The sequence below is a fragment of the Gymnodraco acuticeps genome, unplaced genomic scaffold (genome assembly GCF_902827175.1).
Source record: "Gymnodraco acuticeps unplaced genomic scaffold, fGymAcu1.1, whole genome shotgun sequence".
NCBI classification, from domain to species: Eukaryota; Metazoa; Chordata; class Actinopteri; order Perciformes; family Bathydraconidae; genus Gymnodraco; species Gymnodraco acuticeps.
Genome location: NW_022989894.1, coordinates 225,924 through 245,418, shown reverse-complemented (window position 1 = coordinate 245,418; position 19,495 = coordinate 225,924). Strand labels below are relative to the sequence as shown.

The 19,495-nt window shown below is 39.6% G+C and overlaps 1 protein-coding gene across 1 annotated transcript; it reads left to right on the top strand.

The window, feature by feature from the left end:
* Positions 1 to 5,058: 5,058 nt before the first annotated feature.
* Positions 5,059 to 11,233, top strand: stard7 (StAR-related lipid transfer (START) domain containing 7). Its single transcript, XM_034205165.1, has 8 exons — positions 5,059 to 5,981; positions 6,242 to 6,402; positions 6,573 to 6,622; positions 7,075 to 7,185; positions 8,326 to 8,408; positions 8,527 to 8,626; positions 8,719 to 8,803; positions 9,190 to 11,233. Exons 1-8 carry the CDS (start codon positions 5,524 to 5,526, stop codon positions 9,366 to 9,368), a joined length of 1,227 nt encoding a protein of 408 aa, XP_034061056.1. The 5' UTR covers positions 5,059 to 5,523; the 3' UTR covers positions 9,369 to 11,233.
* The last annotated feature ends 8,262 nt before the right edge of the window (positions 11,234 to 19,495 follow it).

Below are 19,495 nucleotides of genomic sequence, written 5' to 3'. Positions count from 1 at the left end.
ACACCCTCGTGAGGCCCCGCCCCGCGCCCAGCTGTCAGCCGGCCCTTTTATTTTTTTTAGGCTCATCACGAGTCCAGTGCATGTTCGTCAGAGGATCCCACATCAGAGTATTTTCTTAAAGGTAAAATGGGACGAAAGATAAAACTTCAGGATGAGGATATTTGTATAAGCTTTAACTGTGATGGATTTGATCAAATGTTGTTTATTGTATACAACTCGTTTGTTTATTTTCACATGCACAAGAATAAATTGACTGACTCTAAACCACATTTTGCATATTTTCATTACGGCACTATTGTTATTAAAAAGGTTAAAATCAAGCAGGCAATCAAAAGTAAATGAGTATTTGATAAATATTTGTACTTGAATGTTACCTTTTTTAAATTATTATAATTTTCTTTATATTTTTTAATTAACTTTTTTTTAATTATTATTTTTACTCTGTATGTGTACCTGTGTACCCCCGATGTCAATGTGTTGTGTGTATTTAAAGTTTGATGTACGTATATATTTTCTTGAATATAGTAGAAAAAAAAGCATCACACATCAGAGAAAAGTCTTGTTATATCACTTTTTGACAAGTACTTTACTTTACATTTAATGTAAATAATACTCTTAAGTACAATTTTGAGTTGCTTGCACCTTTTATTTTCATTTTGCTTTATTATTCAACTGTATTACACTTTTTGCGAGGGGAACATCATGTACTTTGTAAAGTGTGTAGGCTACTGTTCTGCACATATCCCATTCAAAGATAGCTACTTTGCATATCAGGTTATTATATACTAAAAATATGCGGATCCTATAAAATGCACTACATTAACAAGGTGAATACCCAACAGTATTCAAAGTTGGTTGCTTCAATCTAAATGCTGCCTGCACATTAATACATAACTACAACCCACAAAATACAATCATTAGATAATATAACATATCTCTGTCTGTCTGCTGTGTCTCTCCTTACCCATTACCTACATGTTCGTGCGACCTGCATTTAAAACTCGACCTTGTAGCAGACAAAAAACACATAGCCCTAACCACTGCTTTTCCATCCGAGGCAAACAATGTCCCGTCAAAACAGTGCAGGAAAACACCCGGTGGTGGGGATGTTGACTGCATTACAGAGGACTTGTCATTCATTCAAGTGCATTCGACTGGAAATCATAACACATTCACCCTCAAACAAAAGACTTTTTCTTTAGTGATGTTCTTTTATTGTGTTCAAGAGAGACATAATATGTTGAATGGAAGAAGAATTGCTCAATAAGCACAGCAAAACATGTTTAGATGACTTATAGTTTAGCCAAAATCGTTGTTGCATGACAAAACAACCTCAACTGTTAGAACTCACTAAACATAACACAATGAAACATGTATTTACATATAATTGTTATTTTGATTTCGTCCTTACTCCCTCATTATCTATCCCAACTTGACGTCACTAATTTGAGGATCATGGAACATTTCCTCCTTCTAATTTCATTTCATTTCAAACCTTTATTTATACAGATAAATCCCATTGAGATCATTGATCTCTTTTTCAAGGGAGACCTGGGGGGTATACGAAGCAGGATTTTCGCTTAGCCGGCTAAATTCAGGGAAAACTCCGGCTTTCCGGTCCTACGAAGCTGGTTCTCTTTTTAGCAGGCTAGATCTCCATGGTAACTTATGCTTGGCGGCTAACCTGGTCGGGACCAGGTTAGGTTGCAGGCTAAGAGCTCAACTCAGTGAAAGCACTGCCTGCTGACCAATCAGAGCTCAGTGTGCGGAGTTTAAAGCGATCAAGTCATATTACAGGAGAAAGGAAATACAGAAAAGCTGCCGTTGCAGGAAAGACGGTCGGCAAAAATCACCGACTGTGTGAACGTGAACATTAATAGAATATCACCTCCCATCTTCAGAGCAATCTGACTATTATAACATTAGCGTTAAGAAAGCTTACTTAAATATCTGCCACAACATAAGTAACCGGATCAGAGTAACATTAACAGTCCGCTGCATATCACTTCATAATGTATCATATATCTCCTGATCTGAGTCAGCTGAGCCGTATCTGGCCGTGCAACACCCACAGTGTCACATAGGCCTACTGTATGCAGAAGTATTATTTTAAGCAACACATTAAGTTGACGAAACACTCAGATCCACTTGTGTTTTAGACGGGGCAGTGATATCATAAACCTGTTAATGTATGCAGGGCCGGTTCTAACACATTTGCTGCCCTAGGCGATATTTTTGCTGGCGCCCTCCCAGAGCTGACAGCGCAGCGCCCCCCAGATCTGGCGCCCTAGGCGACCGCCTATGCCAAAAACCGGCCCTGACTTAACCAAACAATTTATTTAATTTGTTATCACAATTACTAATGTCATGTTTTTTTTTATTCTTGAAGAGAATGTCTTTTTTCTGGCATTCAATGTAAAGTAAAATGCTTCAATCTGGTGCACTTTAAGCACACATTACTAGAGACTAGATCTAAGAGGTACAACTCTAAACACCCATATGAAAAAGATCGGTTTACATTTTAATAACCAAATATGTGAACATAACCAATAACCTACCATAGCCAATAACAAATTAATGTAACTTATTTTATTTTTGTTGTTCATTCATATCTTATTTTACCTAGTTAACATTTTATTTTTGCATATTTTTTTATCTCTCAACTTTTAAACGATATTTTTGGTTTACTGTACATTGAAATTATTTCAAACCTGTTTATCCCAATAATTATAAAGGAGTGCCTTGGAAATATTTGTTTACATAAATTGCATTTATCTCTCTTGCTCGCTCCCACGCCCACTTTCGCTGTGAGCTGCGGATGCCTGATAAGCCAACACCCCCCACTTTCATCACTTACAGCGCCCATCGTACAGGGCAAATGAAAAGTGTAACCTGGGTGAAAAGGGTGTTACATTTAATTAATTATGAATGTTGTTACATCAAGGCTGAAAATTAGGATGAGCGCAAACAGTCAAAAATGTTTTCCCTCATACGATTCTTATGCTGGAGCCTGAAGGCAGCATTTCACAAAGGAAGGAGTGGTGCTCACATCTGTTTTATAATTCGTCAATCGGTGACTTTTATGCCCCGGCCACACGAGGACGAAAACGGCTAAACGCATAGGATAACGCAAACGCAATCGCAAAAAACCTTCCGTCCACACGCAAGAGCCATCCGGATAGTGTCTGTCCACACGAGACAGCTCCGTTTAGCTCCAACCGCTGGAGAAGCTGCAGTACATATGCAGGAGCCTGTACGTGGCGCTGTAACTTCCTCCACAAAAGCAGCGAAGAAGCATGGTTGTCATGGTTGTCCTTCTGTTTATTCTCCGCGGTGGGGGCCGAGGGAACCGGGCAGAGTTTTTCGCCAGTAAACGTGTATTAAAGTTTAAATCTTCCGACAAAATTATAAAAGTGCCGGTCAAAGGTCTTCTTTGTTATTTATTGAGCTTTAAAACAAATGAATAACGACTCTATATAATATAATAATAAAATACACGGAGCCTCTCTTTTTCCTCCTTCTCTTCGGACAGCGCCAGTGTCTGTTTCATGCAGCAGCTGATCCAGTAATGAGTGACCCGGCCGACAGTAAAAATAAACATATTTATAACTAGTTTAGGTAGTTTGAGAGGTGTCTCCGTCCTGTCAGATTAGACTTCACTCGCGTTTATGTCCATATCGAGAGAAAGATAAATAATCTGAATTCAGTTTGCAGTTTACTTTGACGCGGGGGTGAGCAGCAGAGGTGGGGAGAGGCGGGGCTATTGCCTCATCATTATCAGAAAATGATCGTATAGGGCGTACACACGGAGCCGTTGGACCCCCCAGAGCGTTGTGTATGCCGTTCTATCCACCTTGGGACCCGTTATCGTTTCCGCAGTCGTTTAGTGCCTTATTCGGTCGTCCTCGTGTGGCCGAACGGTCTATATGACACTAAACAGTAACGCAAACGACCGTTTTCGTCCTCGTGTGGCCGGGGCATTAAACTACGCTATCTGAAGAAAAATAACAAAGAAAAATCGAATTCGTAACTTCAAAATATGTATTTTTTGTGTTTTAATTTGTTTTTGTCTTTAGAGAAATATACAAGTTACTGACAGTTATATTACACCTGTTTTCTACTTCCTCGCTAGTAGCCAAACACGTGACCTCGACTTAATAAAAGATTAGATAGGAGGATTGTCAATGTCAATAAAGAGAAAAACAGCAACATTCAAGTTAACTTGTGTTTGTGTTTTTAGCTTTCACTCCAACAGTCAATAACAGGCTTTATCATCGACCTCCTTCAACGATGTGAAGTAAACAAATGTCTTTACGTTGTGCTCATTAGTCAAATGTTGTACTGCAGGTAGGTTTTCTAACTTTTTATAGCAGTCAGAATATAATCGATATGTCGGTTGCTTCTGTTGTTTTTATTGTTAAGATAAAAAAGAAAAAGGCACATGCTGTGTTTGCACGAGGTAAACAAATATCTAGTAATGGTCTTATGGTACTGAAATCCCTCACTCCTTTCATGGGAAAGACATGGTCCGATAAATCGAAACACATTAGACACTTCCATTGATATCTGGGCAGCCTGAATGGTGTCCAATGCAATGTAATATTTTATAAAAATCATTGAGACCAGTGCTCAGATGTACAATAAAATTGAAGTGTTGATAACATTTTTACTTTTGATGAAATAACTATTTATTTGATGAGTTATGGACTATTTGTTGACATATTGACACCTAGTTTTATGTATGATTAAACAGCGCCATCTGCCGTATACTACTATAATAACATACAATACATAACAGAAATTGGTGTTTTGTCCTTATCCTTTTATAAGGTGATTCGATGCGCTTTTGTTATAATGTTTAACTCCCCCTCCCCCTTACACGGTAAAACGCTAAATCTGATCCCAGTTAATCGAAGAAACTGGAAACTGGGGGGCTTTAGGTAAGGGGCTAGCGTACTTGCTTGTGCCCGAACAATTCATTTAAGACAGGCTCCCACTGGGACCAATCAGAATAGGCCTTGAAAAACAAACGTCGAATGACCGGCCGCCGTACACTTTGTAGGCGGGACTTCCGTGTGGGTGTGTAGGAGACTAGTAAAAGGAGGTCAAATGTTCTACAAGAGTTTGCAAGCGTGAAGCTGTGGAGGAAAGATTTACAGGTAGACAATTGTGTTGGAATTACACTTGAAGATATAATCTACACTGTCGTTATTAGAGAATTGATTCAGAAAGAAGGCGGTGTTGAGTGTGGTACTTGTAGACATTTGACTCATAACGTTAGCTAGCTTGATGCTAAAGACACATGACGCGTGCTCGTGGACATCTCCTTAACTAATGTTACTTTGCAAGAGTCAAAGTATGACTTTTGCTGGACATAAATCCGTGTTTTTACCCGTATAAAGGTTATGCGTTGTGCATCTCAACATACCATTTATCATTAGCTGAGAAGTTTGTTAGCTAGCTGCTGCACTTTGCTGAAACTAATTTGTTTTTGGAAACTTGTCTCACGGTAACGCTGCTGGCATGTTTCACTCTATGCCCCGTCGTCCGATCTGTGAGATCGGTGTAACTACATTAAAGCTTCAAAGCGGCAGGACATTCAGGAGAACAGTCGAGGAGGGCAGAGGAAAGCTTGAGAGTCTCCTCCCATGGCTGGATAGGCGCATGGGCCTGCTGCTGTCCTGGCTGCAGAGGGCAGGTGTCGGTGCCAGTGAGGCTGCTGGATCCGTACAGAAGAGGAAGGGCCTGCTCTCCATATTTGCCGATCACTGCGGCTTTGTAACCGGACAGAGGCTCCGGCGTTCGTGCCAGATCGGAGAGCTTTATTCTAACCTGTACTCCGAGCGTACCAGGTGGACCCTGGTTGGTAACCTATGGCGCAGATTTCAAAGCAAGAATGCACCCAGTGGGAAGCTGTTCGCGGCCCTGGCTGGTATATTCATGTGGGATAGTGAGAAGATTCAAGATGAAGACATTCACAGGTTTGTAATTATACATAAATTAATATTTAGAAAATGGCAAGAAAAGACATTCAGCTTCTGAACAGATGTCAGTGAATAATGAAAGTCATGTGAACATGCTATTGTTTTCACATTATCAACATCTTGATCCAGTTTAAATTATTCCAAGAACAGACAATATTGTTTTCCTACCATTTGCATTTGAAATTCAGCATTCCATAATAATGTCAATATAATCTGTATTGTTACCTGGGCCCTCTGTTGTTTGCATCTATTTGAAGGTGTGGACTTGAACTACAAGAAATAGAGTCTGTCAAAAGTCAAAACACAGCTTCAGGGACAGCTTCCAGACTTGAACCTGGCTGGGAAGTTGTGATGGATAAAAAAGGCTTCAAAGTGTGGAAGCGACCCATACCTGACAGTCACCTCTACGAATACAGAGGTCAGCTAACTCACAATCTCACATATGTAGCCAGGCTCTCTGGAACGCAGATAATAAAAGCACACATTTAACTCTGAGTTACTTTTGTGCTTGGAGCTTTTTCATGGTACTTTGGTGGTGGTGATATTGTTGGTCTGAAGTCGGCATGCTTTTTATTTATTTTTTAACAGTGTTGGGCTCCTACAACGATGTCACCCCAAGGCAGTTCTTCAATGTACAGGTACAAACTTTTCAAATGTTGATATGTGCTACTATGAATGTTTCTGCTTTAATTAATACAAAACATATGTTCAAAAGATTACTTATTCTACTGAGATGCTGGCTTATAATCAGAAAAACGCCAGGAGGGATCAGCAATCTTAATCTCTTATCAGGGTTTTGGATTTGCTGCAATCTCCTCCCTTAGGAATTCTGACTGATGAACTGTGTATTACTGAAGTAAAAGGCAACTGGGAATGTTTATCATTTTGTTAAAGCAATTCATACAGCATTGGGACTTTTATTTTTTCATGGGTTATGTTTATGGTATTTATATTGCAGCCCGTTTTACATTTCTATTTTCCAGCTACTATTGCGCAACCAGCATGTTTGCACTGCAGGACAAAAGCAACCGTAAATCTCGCTCTGTGTGCTATATTAAGCACCCAACCCTTGACTTATGCTTTCCCCCAGTTGGATACAGAGTACAGGAAGACGTGGGACGCACTGGTTATCAAGCTGGAAGTGGTGGACAGAGATGTCTCTACAGGCTCTGAAGTTGTGCACTGGGCTACACACTTTCCTGTGAGTTTTTCCCGGCAATTTGTCCTACATAATGTGTTAACAGTGAGGTTTTATTTGTTTGATGTCCTATCAGAGCTTCTGTTAGCCGGTTAGACTGTTAGACTCTAAATCGAAATCTCTCCAGTCAAAATAATTTCCCCATAGCACAATACCACATCGGTTGCGCCACTTATGTGACAGACAAGAATAGTATGTGACAGACAAGAATAGTCAATTCTAATGTCTAACACGTAATGTGGAGAAAGAGATGTCCTGTATGGGTTGATTGTGCGTTGATCTGTTGGTAATGCCTCGGGGTTCCGGTGGGCATGTAAACAAATGCATAATGCTGCACTATGCTTTGCGGCCTCACCCGGTTGCATAGCGACGCTTATTGTTTAGGTGTCTTTTAATAAGCAGGTAGTCATATCATTAGCTAGAACTAGCTGGATCTGATCGATATGGACATAAACGCAAATGAAGTCTAATCTGACGGGAGAGAGAGATCAGCTGCTGCTGACGAGTCGACACGCAGCTCTGCATGATCACATGCAGCGGTGAGCGGACAAAACACACACTTCAGGTTAGAAAATCACACTTAGCTATTTTAATTACCTCTCAAACTACCGTAACTAGTTATAGATATGTTTAGTTTTACTGTCGGGTCACTCATTACTGATCCGCGAGCTGCATGATACTGAAGGGCTGTCAGGAGAGGAAGAGAGCGCTTCGTTTATTATTCCCGTGTTATTGTAAGTTACTGTACACTTTTGAATAGTTAATCTACTATTATTAGTTTGTTTAATATCGAATCATATCAATTTGTTTTAAAGCTCAATAAATAACAAAGAAGACCTTTGACCGGCACCTTTCTCATTTTGTCCGGAAGATTTAAACTTTTAACGGACATGTTGACCGGCAAAAAAAAATTCTAACGGAAACTCTGCGTCCTATATATATTCATGTTGGAGGAGCCTGTGACTTAAGTTTTTCATTGCCATATCTACACTGTGGCTAATGTGCATATGACAATAAAGCCTTGAAACTTGAAACTTTTCCTTTGATGTGTTGTACAAGCAAAGTATAACCTTGGCTTATCAAGTGGTCTTTTTTACTTAAGATTGTCAGCTGCTAACCTTGTTTAATCCCCCCCCCCCACAGTATCCCATGTACTCAAGGGACTATGTGTACGTGCGCCGCTATGATGTGGACCCAGAAAACAACTTGATGGTTCTGGTATCCAGGTAGGACTTAAAAAAGAATGTATCTTGATTCAAATGTGCTGTATTTTTTATACATTAATAAAGTAGTTGCGTCTGTATTTTTCAGACTCTTTTAATATTTGTAATTCTGTTGTTTTAGAGCCGTCCAGCATCCCAGAGTCCCTGAGACTCAGGAGTTTGTAAGGGTCCATTCATATGAGTCAAAGATGGTCATCCGCCCTCACAAGTCCTTCGATGAGGTTTGTCCTGCATCTGTTGTGACACAAATGTATTTAATTTGCATCCAGGGTCCTTTTGTAGCCATTGAGTTTGACGTATGTTTTCTTTACAGAATGGATTTGATTATCTGCTGACCTACAGTGACGACCCTCAGACAGCCTTTCCCCGTTACTGCGTGAACTGGATGGTGTCAAGTGGTGAGCTCTTTTCACTGGTTAAAACTACTTTGGGCCGCATGGAACCATTACGTTTGATCACATTTAATTACCTGTCTATCAACTGTCAAGCAGCAAAGTATTCCCATAACCACCAAATTCACACACTTTAGATCCTTACACAAGTAATCTGGACATATTAAGCATTTTTATTGCGTTCATATTTCTGCATTTTTATATCTATATGTATTTATTTATAGAAGGACCATGCATATAAATACATTAATCTCAGCAAAGAGAAGAGATGCAATATGCCAGATTATAGCTAATTTCCATTTATGCTTTCGTATTCACTTTTCGCATTCAATATTTTCCTACCGAGTATTGTACACCTGACACTAAGGAGGCTCTCCCTTTGTGCCTCGCAGGTATGCCTGATTTTCTAGAGAAGCTGCATAGTGCCACCTTGAGGGCCAAGAACTTGGAAGTGGGGATCTTCGACTACGCCAGTGTCATCAAATCCAGTGACGCCAACCGCCAATCGAGCCAGGAGCGTCTCGGAGGAGAAAAGTCACACAAAGGTGGTTCTGGACAGATCTACGCTTGAGATGGATATTATATAGACCTGGGGTTATGTTGGTGTGTTTTCACGTGCACTTGAACTTCAATTATACCCTCCAGCCCAACTTTTAAGTAAATTGCATGAACTGCAAATGGAAGTTGTAACCTACGTTAAAGACAAGTAAATAATATGTCCATCCGTAGACATGGCCAAATCGGTGATAGGTGAGCTGTCACAAGAACAATGGACTGTGAAGGCAGCATTACTGTGCTTTGGTGCAACCGTTTCTGTGGAGATTTTCATTCAGACTGCTGACATTGGCCCTATAAGGGCCTAACTACGCAGGTTTATTATTTGCCTCATTTGGTAATGATGTATTTCTTGTCAAGATCGAGCCAAAATTCCTAATTGTAGAGATGCTTTTGCGAAAAAACGTCCTCTCAATTGTCATTCTATGTCTATGTTCGACAAGGCTCGAGTTTAAAGGCTGTTCAGACCGCAGCCACAATACTGTATTACTGTAGGTGTGTTTTCAGAGAGATGTTGTTGAAATGGACATGAAACATGAACTGACGTCTAATAGACATCACTGAAACAGAAAACTGTAAACCTACGGCCACAATTTCTGTACTGACGATGAAGAATTGAGGCCTCTGCGGGGATTTCTTTCTACCACTCATGGATTGTAGCATGGCTTATTGCTCTTCATTGGACTGGATGGGATGGAATACAAAAAAAGATATAATGATGCTATTATTAGAAAATGTGTGCGTTGACAAAACGGCCTTCTGAAGATGAACCAGTCCTTCAGCAATATGGGCATAGTGTCTTACAACAACAACAACAACATAAATCCTCAAATACAATTGTACTGATGCATTTCTCCAAGACACATTTAATGAGTAAATGCCCTTTTTAGAGAAATTTGAAACACCCACCACCATCCTTTTCCATTTCATGTGTTCTCATATATATATATATAATATTATTTTTGTTATGGTGTCCACTACAGACATAACTGGAGTTTGTACTTTTGAAATTATTGGTGTGTTTTTTTCTTTGTGTTACTCTAGATCTTGTACATTCATAAAAAAGAACATTGCCTGGAAACTAAAAATCCCTTCTCACAAGCTCTGTAACATGTTTGTCCTGCATTTTGATTTCTTTGGTTTTTGTTATTTACGTGGCTCTACTGAAACTATAATCCATCCTTCCTAGTCATCCTTGTTGTTTTTGTAATTCATTTGACAACCCAGTGTTGTGAATGTACCAAGAGCTTCACATGATGTGAAATAAAACCTTGCCTAATCAAATACACAGTTTACAGCCTGACAATCTGTCAAAAATATATTGAAATGAATTTGTGTTTAAAAACATCCCATCTTGCTCTACAATGTTGTGTCATCAATAGTCATGTGGTACATCTGAGTGAATACGCAGATAAAGCAGAATTAGTATAAAAAATTATATCATTTTTTTTGTAAAATTCTGAAATGATATTTCCAGCTATTTGATTCATAAAAATGTCAGTGTAAGCTGTGATATACAGATATGTTGAAAGTGTGACAGTTTTTTTATATTTATCTTTTGTGGTCAAACAACATGGACTCACGATATATTAACCAATTAAACATTGTGTTTGCTAATGTTCAGTTTGCGAATGTATCTGCTAATGGTCTGCCATTTGCTGACGGCTTTGTGCCATCTGCCATAGTCTAGAAGAGTTGTCGCATAATGCTTTTGTGTTTTCTTTTAGCAGGCAGTATAAAGTGGGTTGTAATTTGCTTTCACATGAGAATGAATTGGGGACAGAAAAATAATTGTGTGCACTTATTACCCTGTGATTTCAAGACTGATTGAAATGGAATAGCGAATAATCAGATCAAATAAACATTTTCATCTGTGTCGTACTGGGTTCAGCTGTTCATTGCAGAGCACTCTTGGATTTGACCTTGTTTAGATAAAATGGTGATTAGCCTTGTGTTTGTGCGAAGCAGCCAACGTAGTCCTGTCTAATGGGATAATCTGTAAACCCCACTCTGCCTGTCTGGGCAAAAGGTCAGTGACTGACTGCAAAGAGGCTCCGCAGTTTACTGAACACTCTGACAGCTCAACACGTCAGCCTGGAAGTTACTCTAATGGCTAAATCTGTTTTCCTAAACCAAATGAACTACCTATTACAGTATGTGCTGTTCATATCATAGAGTACTGACAGTATGCACTACTTATGATCATAGTGTACTACATAAGCTGTCAAACTCCACGTAAAACCTGCTTAAAATCAGATTGGCATGGTGGATCGGATGTTATAAATGTGAGAATCTAGCATTTTTTAATAAGATGTGATATTTTAAGCATACTTTAAATATAGATTTATTTCATGATTTTGTTAAAAATAAGTAAAGGACCACACAGAAATACTTCGGTGTTGATAGGTTTTTGTTTTGAGAGGCTTATTGAATTATGTTTATATTTACTACTTGAAAGAAACATGTGCTGATTCTGTTTGCCGAGATAATCTTCGAAAGTTCTTATATTGATTTTTGACATGTAACAGTTTGTGTAAATACTAAATGATTGATGGCTGAATTCCTTCTGCAGTTCAGGGTTCTTTATTAACTGGGACACTTAACTACAGCAGAGCCATCCTTAAAGGAGACACCTATCATGGTATATTTAAATGATATATTGTAGGGCCATAAGGTATATTTATACGTTTCTGTTTTCAAAATACCAGACAGATCATGCATTTTAGCCATGCCTCATTTCGCTCTATTTGCTGTTCTCCAGCCCTGTTTTTGCAGGGGGCTGATTCTGTGAGCTGCAGCTGGCCACGCCCCCCTGCAGGAGAGGGGAGCGTGCTCTGATCAAGTCAGAAGAGGGGGAGAAAAATAGATCTCCGTCCTCCGTGTTTTATTAAATTATTATATAGAGTCGTTATGCATTTGTTTTAAAGCTCAATAAATAACAAAGAAGACCTTTGACCGGTACTTTTATAATTTTGTCTGGAAGATTTAAACTTTAACGGACATCTTGACCGGCGAAAGAAAACTGAAACTCTGCTGCACGGTCCCCTCGTTCCTTGGAAGAGGCGGAGAGGTGGGTGCTTGTCATCTGCTGGTGGACTAACCGGAGAGAATGACAGTGCTTGCCTCGACGGGGAGGGATTGCATTGAATTACAGCAGCGGGAGCAAACGCTTGCCTCGGTGAGGGAGAAAAAGAGCCACGGCGGAGAATAAACAGAAGGGCAACGATGGCAACCATGCGCGGGAATTCTTCTTAGCTGATTTTGTGGCAGACTACAGCGCCACTTACAGGCCTGGCATATGTACTACAGCGCTTTCGAGCAATATTGTCTGTATGCTGACCACAGCAAGGAGGCGGATCCTAAAGGGGGTGGATCCTATAGGGGGGGGGGCGTTTCCTAAAGGGTTATGAGCCCCGCCCCCACGTATTTCTTAAAGGTATATGACGCTCTGTTTCTCATTTATTTTAATGCTTTGAATGAATCATAAACGAACTTTGAAAAATAATAATTATAATTCATTTGCATAAAGAATGAAGAGTATACAACCCAGAGAGAAGACACATTAATTGACCTATTGACAGATCATAATTAATACAGAGTCAATTTGATAGTTTATCATAACATAGGATGCATTAAACTCATAAATTGTAGGCATATCATTTTTTACTGTTTGTGCAGTGGTAGTAATTATTATTCAAATCAATCAACTACGTTTTATGGAAGATATTGCTGTATATCATTTAACAACATGAGTAGAGGTTTCTGTACACCTAAAATACTGAAGTTGAAGTTACTGTCCTGATGTGTATCATTCATTTGTTCATGTTGTGTCTGGTGGTAAGATTGATTAATTAATTAATTAACGTATTTATTATTTTTGAAACATTACAATAGTTAAAGGCTAGCCTTTAAAGTGTTAAAGTAGTAATAGTCTGTCCTTTAGCACAGTTACATATCTGCCCGGTACAAATGTTTAAGTGAACAGCTTGACCTGTATCTGTTTTTGTGTACTTGTCTAGGCGGATGATGTGTCCCTTCAAAATGTGGCAGGCAAGACAGTTTTCTGAATCTTACATCAATGATTGCTATTAAAAATCATTGCTATCTGAAACATTAAAATACAACGTTATTTAATTTTCAACAGTGTAAGAGAATCAGACCATACGATTTTCATCAGCATCCTGGGCTGTACAAAGAGCAGTTAGCACTGTTGAAAAAAGGACAAATATATGAGAGAAGTATACAAGTGTATTTTGTATAACATGTAAAGCCTAGAAACACAATATTTGTATGCACAAATTACTCAAGTATAAAGACATCAGCCCATTGTGTCCGATGACAGCGGAAGGAGAGAGCTGGTTAGGAAGGCGTTCCATAACTTAAGCATTGGTCTGTTTATAGGAAAACATATGCAGCACTGTGCAGTTGTGAAGGATGCAGGACTTAAACTTAAGTATGATTAAAACGAGCTACGCCATTACCCTCTCGACAACAAATAAATTATTATTATTAACAGACAGAACAGACGTGACTAGGAACTCTCAAGTAAACACGTGGCTCATAACCCTTTAGGAAACGCCCCCTTTAGGATCCTCCCCTTATAGGAACCGCCCCCTGCCTGCGGTCTGCATCCAGACCTGATCCAGACCTGATCCAGACCCATCTCCTTTCGAGCGGCAATGGCCCAATAGAGTCTGTATGCAGACCACAGCAAGGAGGCGGATCATAAAGGGGGCGTTTCCTAAAGGGTTATGAGCCCCGCCCCCCACTTATTTGTGGCCCAACCCGGCCCAACCCCACATTGATTGATTGATTGAAAAGTTTATTAACAGCTTGTATATTGGGTACAGTACAGTACAGCTCAAAACATACAATTGTTAAGGGGATGCAGACCAGAGAAAGACTTTTGTCTTGTTTACATCAGGGTCCCCCATTTCCAATTCATCATGTCATTTAAGACATATAAGACATATTTGACATACAGATGGCTTATTTACAATTTACATACAGGTGGTTTTTTACATACAGATTGCTTATTTACAATTTTCATTTTAGATTTCGTTCTAATACATCCTAACCGGACATTTAAGACATACCAAGTCTACAGATATACAGTTAGTAACAGAGTCTAAAATGCGAGTATATACATAGATGGTGGGGGGGGGGGGAAGCTGTCCATTGAACGACAGGTTGAGATTTGTACCATTACCGGGGCCAGTTTTGCAATGCTCTCCCCCGAAGGGGCTCTTTAAGAGAGGTTTTGAAGGTAAGTATAGTTTTACTTTCCTTTACAGTTGTGGGAAGAGCGTTCCACCTTGATGTGGCATAATTGCGAAACGTGTATTCCCCCTTTTTTGTGCCAAATCTGGGTTTCACATGATTTGTGGAGCTCCCTCTGGTGTTATGATCATGGTATTCCTTGACCTTTGGGACGAATTTTGACATGTACATGGGTACCATAGAGGTGTAGTGGATCTTGTAGACCAGGCCCATTGCAAGTAGCTGTACTCTGTCGTCTACTCTAAGCCATCCTAGGTTGTCAAAGTGGGCAGAGGTGAGGTGGGTTCTAGATGAAAGGTCAAGCAGTAGTCTGACCAGTTTATTTTGCGATGTTTGAAGTTTTATTTTTAGCGCCTTGGAGGTGCTATGGTACCATGACGTGCAAGCATAGTCATAGTACCCTTGAATGAGTGCTCCTGCCAGAGTTTTCAGGGTGTTTTTGTTTACCAGAGAGGAGATCCGGTATAGGAATCTAGTTCTTTGATTGACTTTTTTATTACATTGGATGCCATTTTGTCACAGGAGAGGTTTGCCTCAAGAATAGATCCTAGGTATGTAATTTCCTTCTTACTTGTGACAATAATGTCGCCCACTGCAACTGAGAAGTCGTCGGATTTGCTGAGATTATGTTTCGAACCGAAGAGAATGGACTCTGTTTTACCCAGGTGTAATGATAATTTATTATCGGCGAGCCAGGTGCAGATTCTGCCGAGCTCGGAGCTGAGGGTTTTTTCAACCTGCAACCTGTTCCTGCCAGAGACCAGCAGGGCTGAGTCGTCCGCGAACAGGAACAAGTTGCAGTCACATGCTGATGACATGTCATTTACATAAATTAGGAACAGTAACGGACCTAATATGCTTCCTTGTGGAACACCACAGCTCACTGGGAGGGGGGGGACAGAGTACCGTTTACCTCCACCATCTGTTCTCTCCCCTCCAGGTAGGATTGCATCCAGCTCACCGATAGTTTATCAAAACCAATTGCTTTTAGCTTGTCAATCAGAATGGGGTGATTGACAGAGTCGAAAGCCTTTTGTAGGTCCAGCATCACCATGCCGCAGTACTTGCCCTCGTCCACCTCTTGTTTGATGTGGTCGCTCAAATAAAGAAGGCATGTGTCAGTGGAGTGGGATGTTCTAAAGCCAGATTGAAATATTCCCCTGATAGGTGGAGAGTTGGTCCAATAGCCGTAGCGCCACCGTCAGGACAGTGTTGAAATCGCAAATCTGGATCAGTTTTTATCAGATCCGTCGCAGCCCCTTTTTTTTTTTAGAGATTTGGGTATGGAGGAAAATAGAGAGGGTTGGGTTTTCTGACACTTGGTGAGTTCCCTGGAACACCGGGGACACATAGCCTATTCATGTATAAAAGACGTACAAAAATGCACTAATGCTTTTCGTTGACAAGAAAATTGTCTAATGGTAAAAACAATTCTATTGAATTTTTTTTCTTCCAGAAATGCATTTTATTAATTGCATTTTGAAATAATAAAATATAAGAACTGCATTTATGATGGTATATATAATTTAGGAATTACATGAACTCATCCACGGGGAGAGTGCAATCCCATACACATAAAGCAAAACCAAAAATAGACAATATTTATTTTAACTGGCACACACTGCTGAACTTCCAAATAAGGACAGTCACGTTTTTCAGGGATAATGTTTGATATGAGAAATGCATGAATAAATATGTCTCCAGGATAGAGCTCTTTGCCCCTGTACAACATGACAAGAGAAATCTGTCTACTTCATCGCTTTAATGGTCACTCTAACAGAGAATCAAGTTTAAAAGTCTTAAAGCAATATTCATCAGTGTATGTAGTCATGTTACGCCTGCAGTGCACAAAGACCGTAATCATTAAGAAATAAGAGTCATAAAGAAAGGATGAGTCTGGTTTTATAATTTCACATTTATTGTTTGAATGTACTAGTTATGACTTGACTTATGGGACAACATAGACACTATATAGAAGCAAAGCTAACATGATTTTTATCAACATTTCAAGAACATAAACTCCGTCTACGAAACATACGAGCGTCTATGTCACATGGTTTGATTTACAGATCGGTGATGTGTCCACAGTCTTAACAGAGTGCCGTTGTTTTAATATATGACCTCAACTGTCTGAAATGATTAGCCATTATTGAAAGCCACAGAGCACTTACAGTAATTGATCGGTTTCCACAAATCTGCCATGTTATACACCAACCGGCTTTTAGAAAATGACAGTTTTAGAATGCTATAAATCCTTTGAGGCCCACTCTGTTTATATTTTTTATATCCAATGTTGACCTTTATTCAACATAAAAAATAAAAAAATTGAAATGAAACACACAGGATGTTAAAATGTTCTTTATTGGTTGTATCAAATCAAAATCAAATCAAGTTTTATTTATATAGCACATTTATAAACGATTTTTGGTCGAGCCAAAGTGCTGTACATATAATAAAAATAGCCTAGAGACACTTTACAGCAAATACAACAGCACAGATTGTTCAGAATATCAGTATGAGAAAAACGACACCCTCTATCCTTAGACCCTCACATCGTACAAGGAAAAACTTCCAGAGAAAACCCACAGTTTAAGGGAAAAAAATGGGAGAAACCTCATACATATGGAATACATCATGAGAGAAAACAACAGGATTAAGAATAAAACAAACTTCTCAAATAATGATAGTCCTTTTTAAACATACTTTATAGTCTTGATTCTCTCCAAATATCTACGTTTTATTGCTTGATTTTAGAGTTCAGTTTATTCGTGCACAAATTCTAAAAATGTACCGTTACATTTCTGACTTCAAAATTAAAATCTGAGTTTTTTAAATTGCCGAGAGTGCTCACAAGCCTCCAAGGTGCTTGGCAGAACCATGGACAGAAGATACACTGCATGGTTAGATCAAGCACAATGGGGTCCTGGGCAGAGACAGAAAACCCAACACAGATCAGAGGTGATCCCGCTCAAAGGCATCCGAGGAACACGAACGCTTTGTCGTTTGGCTTACCATAAAGTGGAGAAAAACAGTGAAACGTAATATAACTTTTTAGTCAACCAATTCATCAAGTATTAAAACTCTTAAAATACATCATTGTCAAAGTAGTTTCTTGCATTTGAAGGACAATCCCATGGCTGGATTTGTACCTTCAGTCCAAGAGTTGGAAAAAGTCCAAAGGTGTGAGGGCGGAGATCCAAGCTAATGGTTATATTGTTAAAAAAGACAAATCTCACCAATGATTAGAAAAGGATTGTTACACAGTTGCAGTTAAAATCATCTGCAGTGTGAAAAAGATTAGTCACAGGTCAAACTCACTGCGGAAAAAAGGGCTACACCCTTTCTGCGCACGAACTGCGACAAACCACACCCTCCCGCCCGTCGCGCCCAACTCAAAGAAACACGATTGAAAAAAATCTACAAAGTATCACCATTTAATGACAGAAACGTTCAAATATTTAACGTTTTCTGGAAAAGATTTACAGCAGGCCTGAGGAATGGTGGCTAAATCAAATTAGTTTTCCATCAGTCTGTTGGGTACTATTCAACTGATCAATGGAAACCGAGTTTGGGTAATTTGTCGGTGACTTGTTGGGAAACGCAACATCTTATAGAGTCCAGTCTTTGAAATGTTAAATGTAATTGACTAAAACCTAAGTCTTGGTGGCCAGAGATACCAATGGACTCAAGAATGATAGTTATAGCTATACTACTGTTGTCCATTTGAAGACGTTTGCTGACTTCTTAGAGTAAAGACACAACCCCTTCTGCCAATTTAGTCCTAACTATGTTAACGGTCCCTGAGTGCAATGTCAAGAGTCATGATACCATCAAGCTAAGAGACATCTGTTTCTCCAAAAGCTTTAACAATCTTGTTACCTTCTCTTGTGTCTCTTTCAGCTCCCCAGGGACCTTTTACTAAAATGAGAAGCCATGGTGCGATAATCAACTTAGAGCTCTGGCAACTGAACCACTTTGTGTGATGAAATTACACCACAAAGCATATTGATGCACCAAAGTGAAACCCTGCGTTTGTTAGTTGACCAAATGGCACGAAAATGGGAGTTCTTTGGGTGAAAATGGTGGGCGATGGCGGTGAAACAGACCTCTGTTTTTCAGAACAATGAGGATGCAGTGTGACTGATGGGATGGCGTGATGTTTTTAATGCATTGATGATTGTGAGACATAATTATGAATTCTTACCTTGTTTTTGGAGTGTTTTTCTTTCCCCAAAAATTGATTTAAAGAAATTGCACTTCAAACTCATGCATCTCAGAATCTGACTCTTAATTTGACTATAGAATGTTCAACTGTTCTTGATCTTTAACATTAAAAGATTCAGATTTAAAGCAAAGTATAACAAATCTTTAGTTTGACTAAGGGTCAAAACCCAACAAATTACCAATACAACACTACAAATAATAAACTAGTCAAAACTTACTTTTTATCTTACTGAAAACCTCCAGCTGCTCTATCTAAGAAACCCACCTTTCCATCTTCTGGTCCCAAAGTCGGTGTTAGGTGCAGCGCGCTGAGGGCTGACGAAGGAGACTCTGAGATGCGAGCTGCGTCTTGGGGTCTTCAAGCTTGCTCAACTGCAGACAGACTGTCCTGGCTGCCTCCTCAGCACCCTTCAAGTCCCCATCTCCTGCCCCTCCTTCAAGCAAGGAGGGGTTGACCATGTTCTCTTGGGATAGGTGCATTGGCAAGGAGGACTTGTTCAGGCTGGGATTGGACGTGGCTGGGGTGTTTGGGGGGGCCGCCGGTTCCGCATTTCATAAATATTAATACAAAGTCCTCCCTCTCCAAATGGGTAGATTCTTTAATTTTGTTAGAGGGGAAGTGCTTTATTCACTTAATGG

Excerpts from the sequence above, each read along its gene's own strand:
- stard7 (XM_034205165.1), top strand. The coding sequence starts at position 5,524 with ATGTTTCACTCTATGCCCCGTCGTCCGATCTGTGAGATCGGTGTAACT. Across the intron at positions 5,982-6,241 it reads CAAGATGAAGACATTCACAG|GTGTGGACTTGAACTACAAG; the intron begins GTTTGTAATTAT and ends ATCTATTTGAAG. Across the intron at positions 7,186-8,325 it reads ACTGGGCTACACACTTTCCT|TATCCCATGTACTCAAGGGA; the intron begins GTGAGTTTTTCC and ends CCCCCCCCACAG.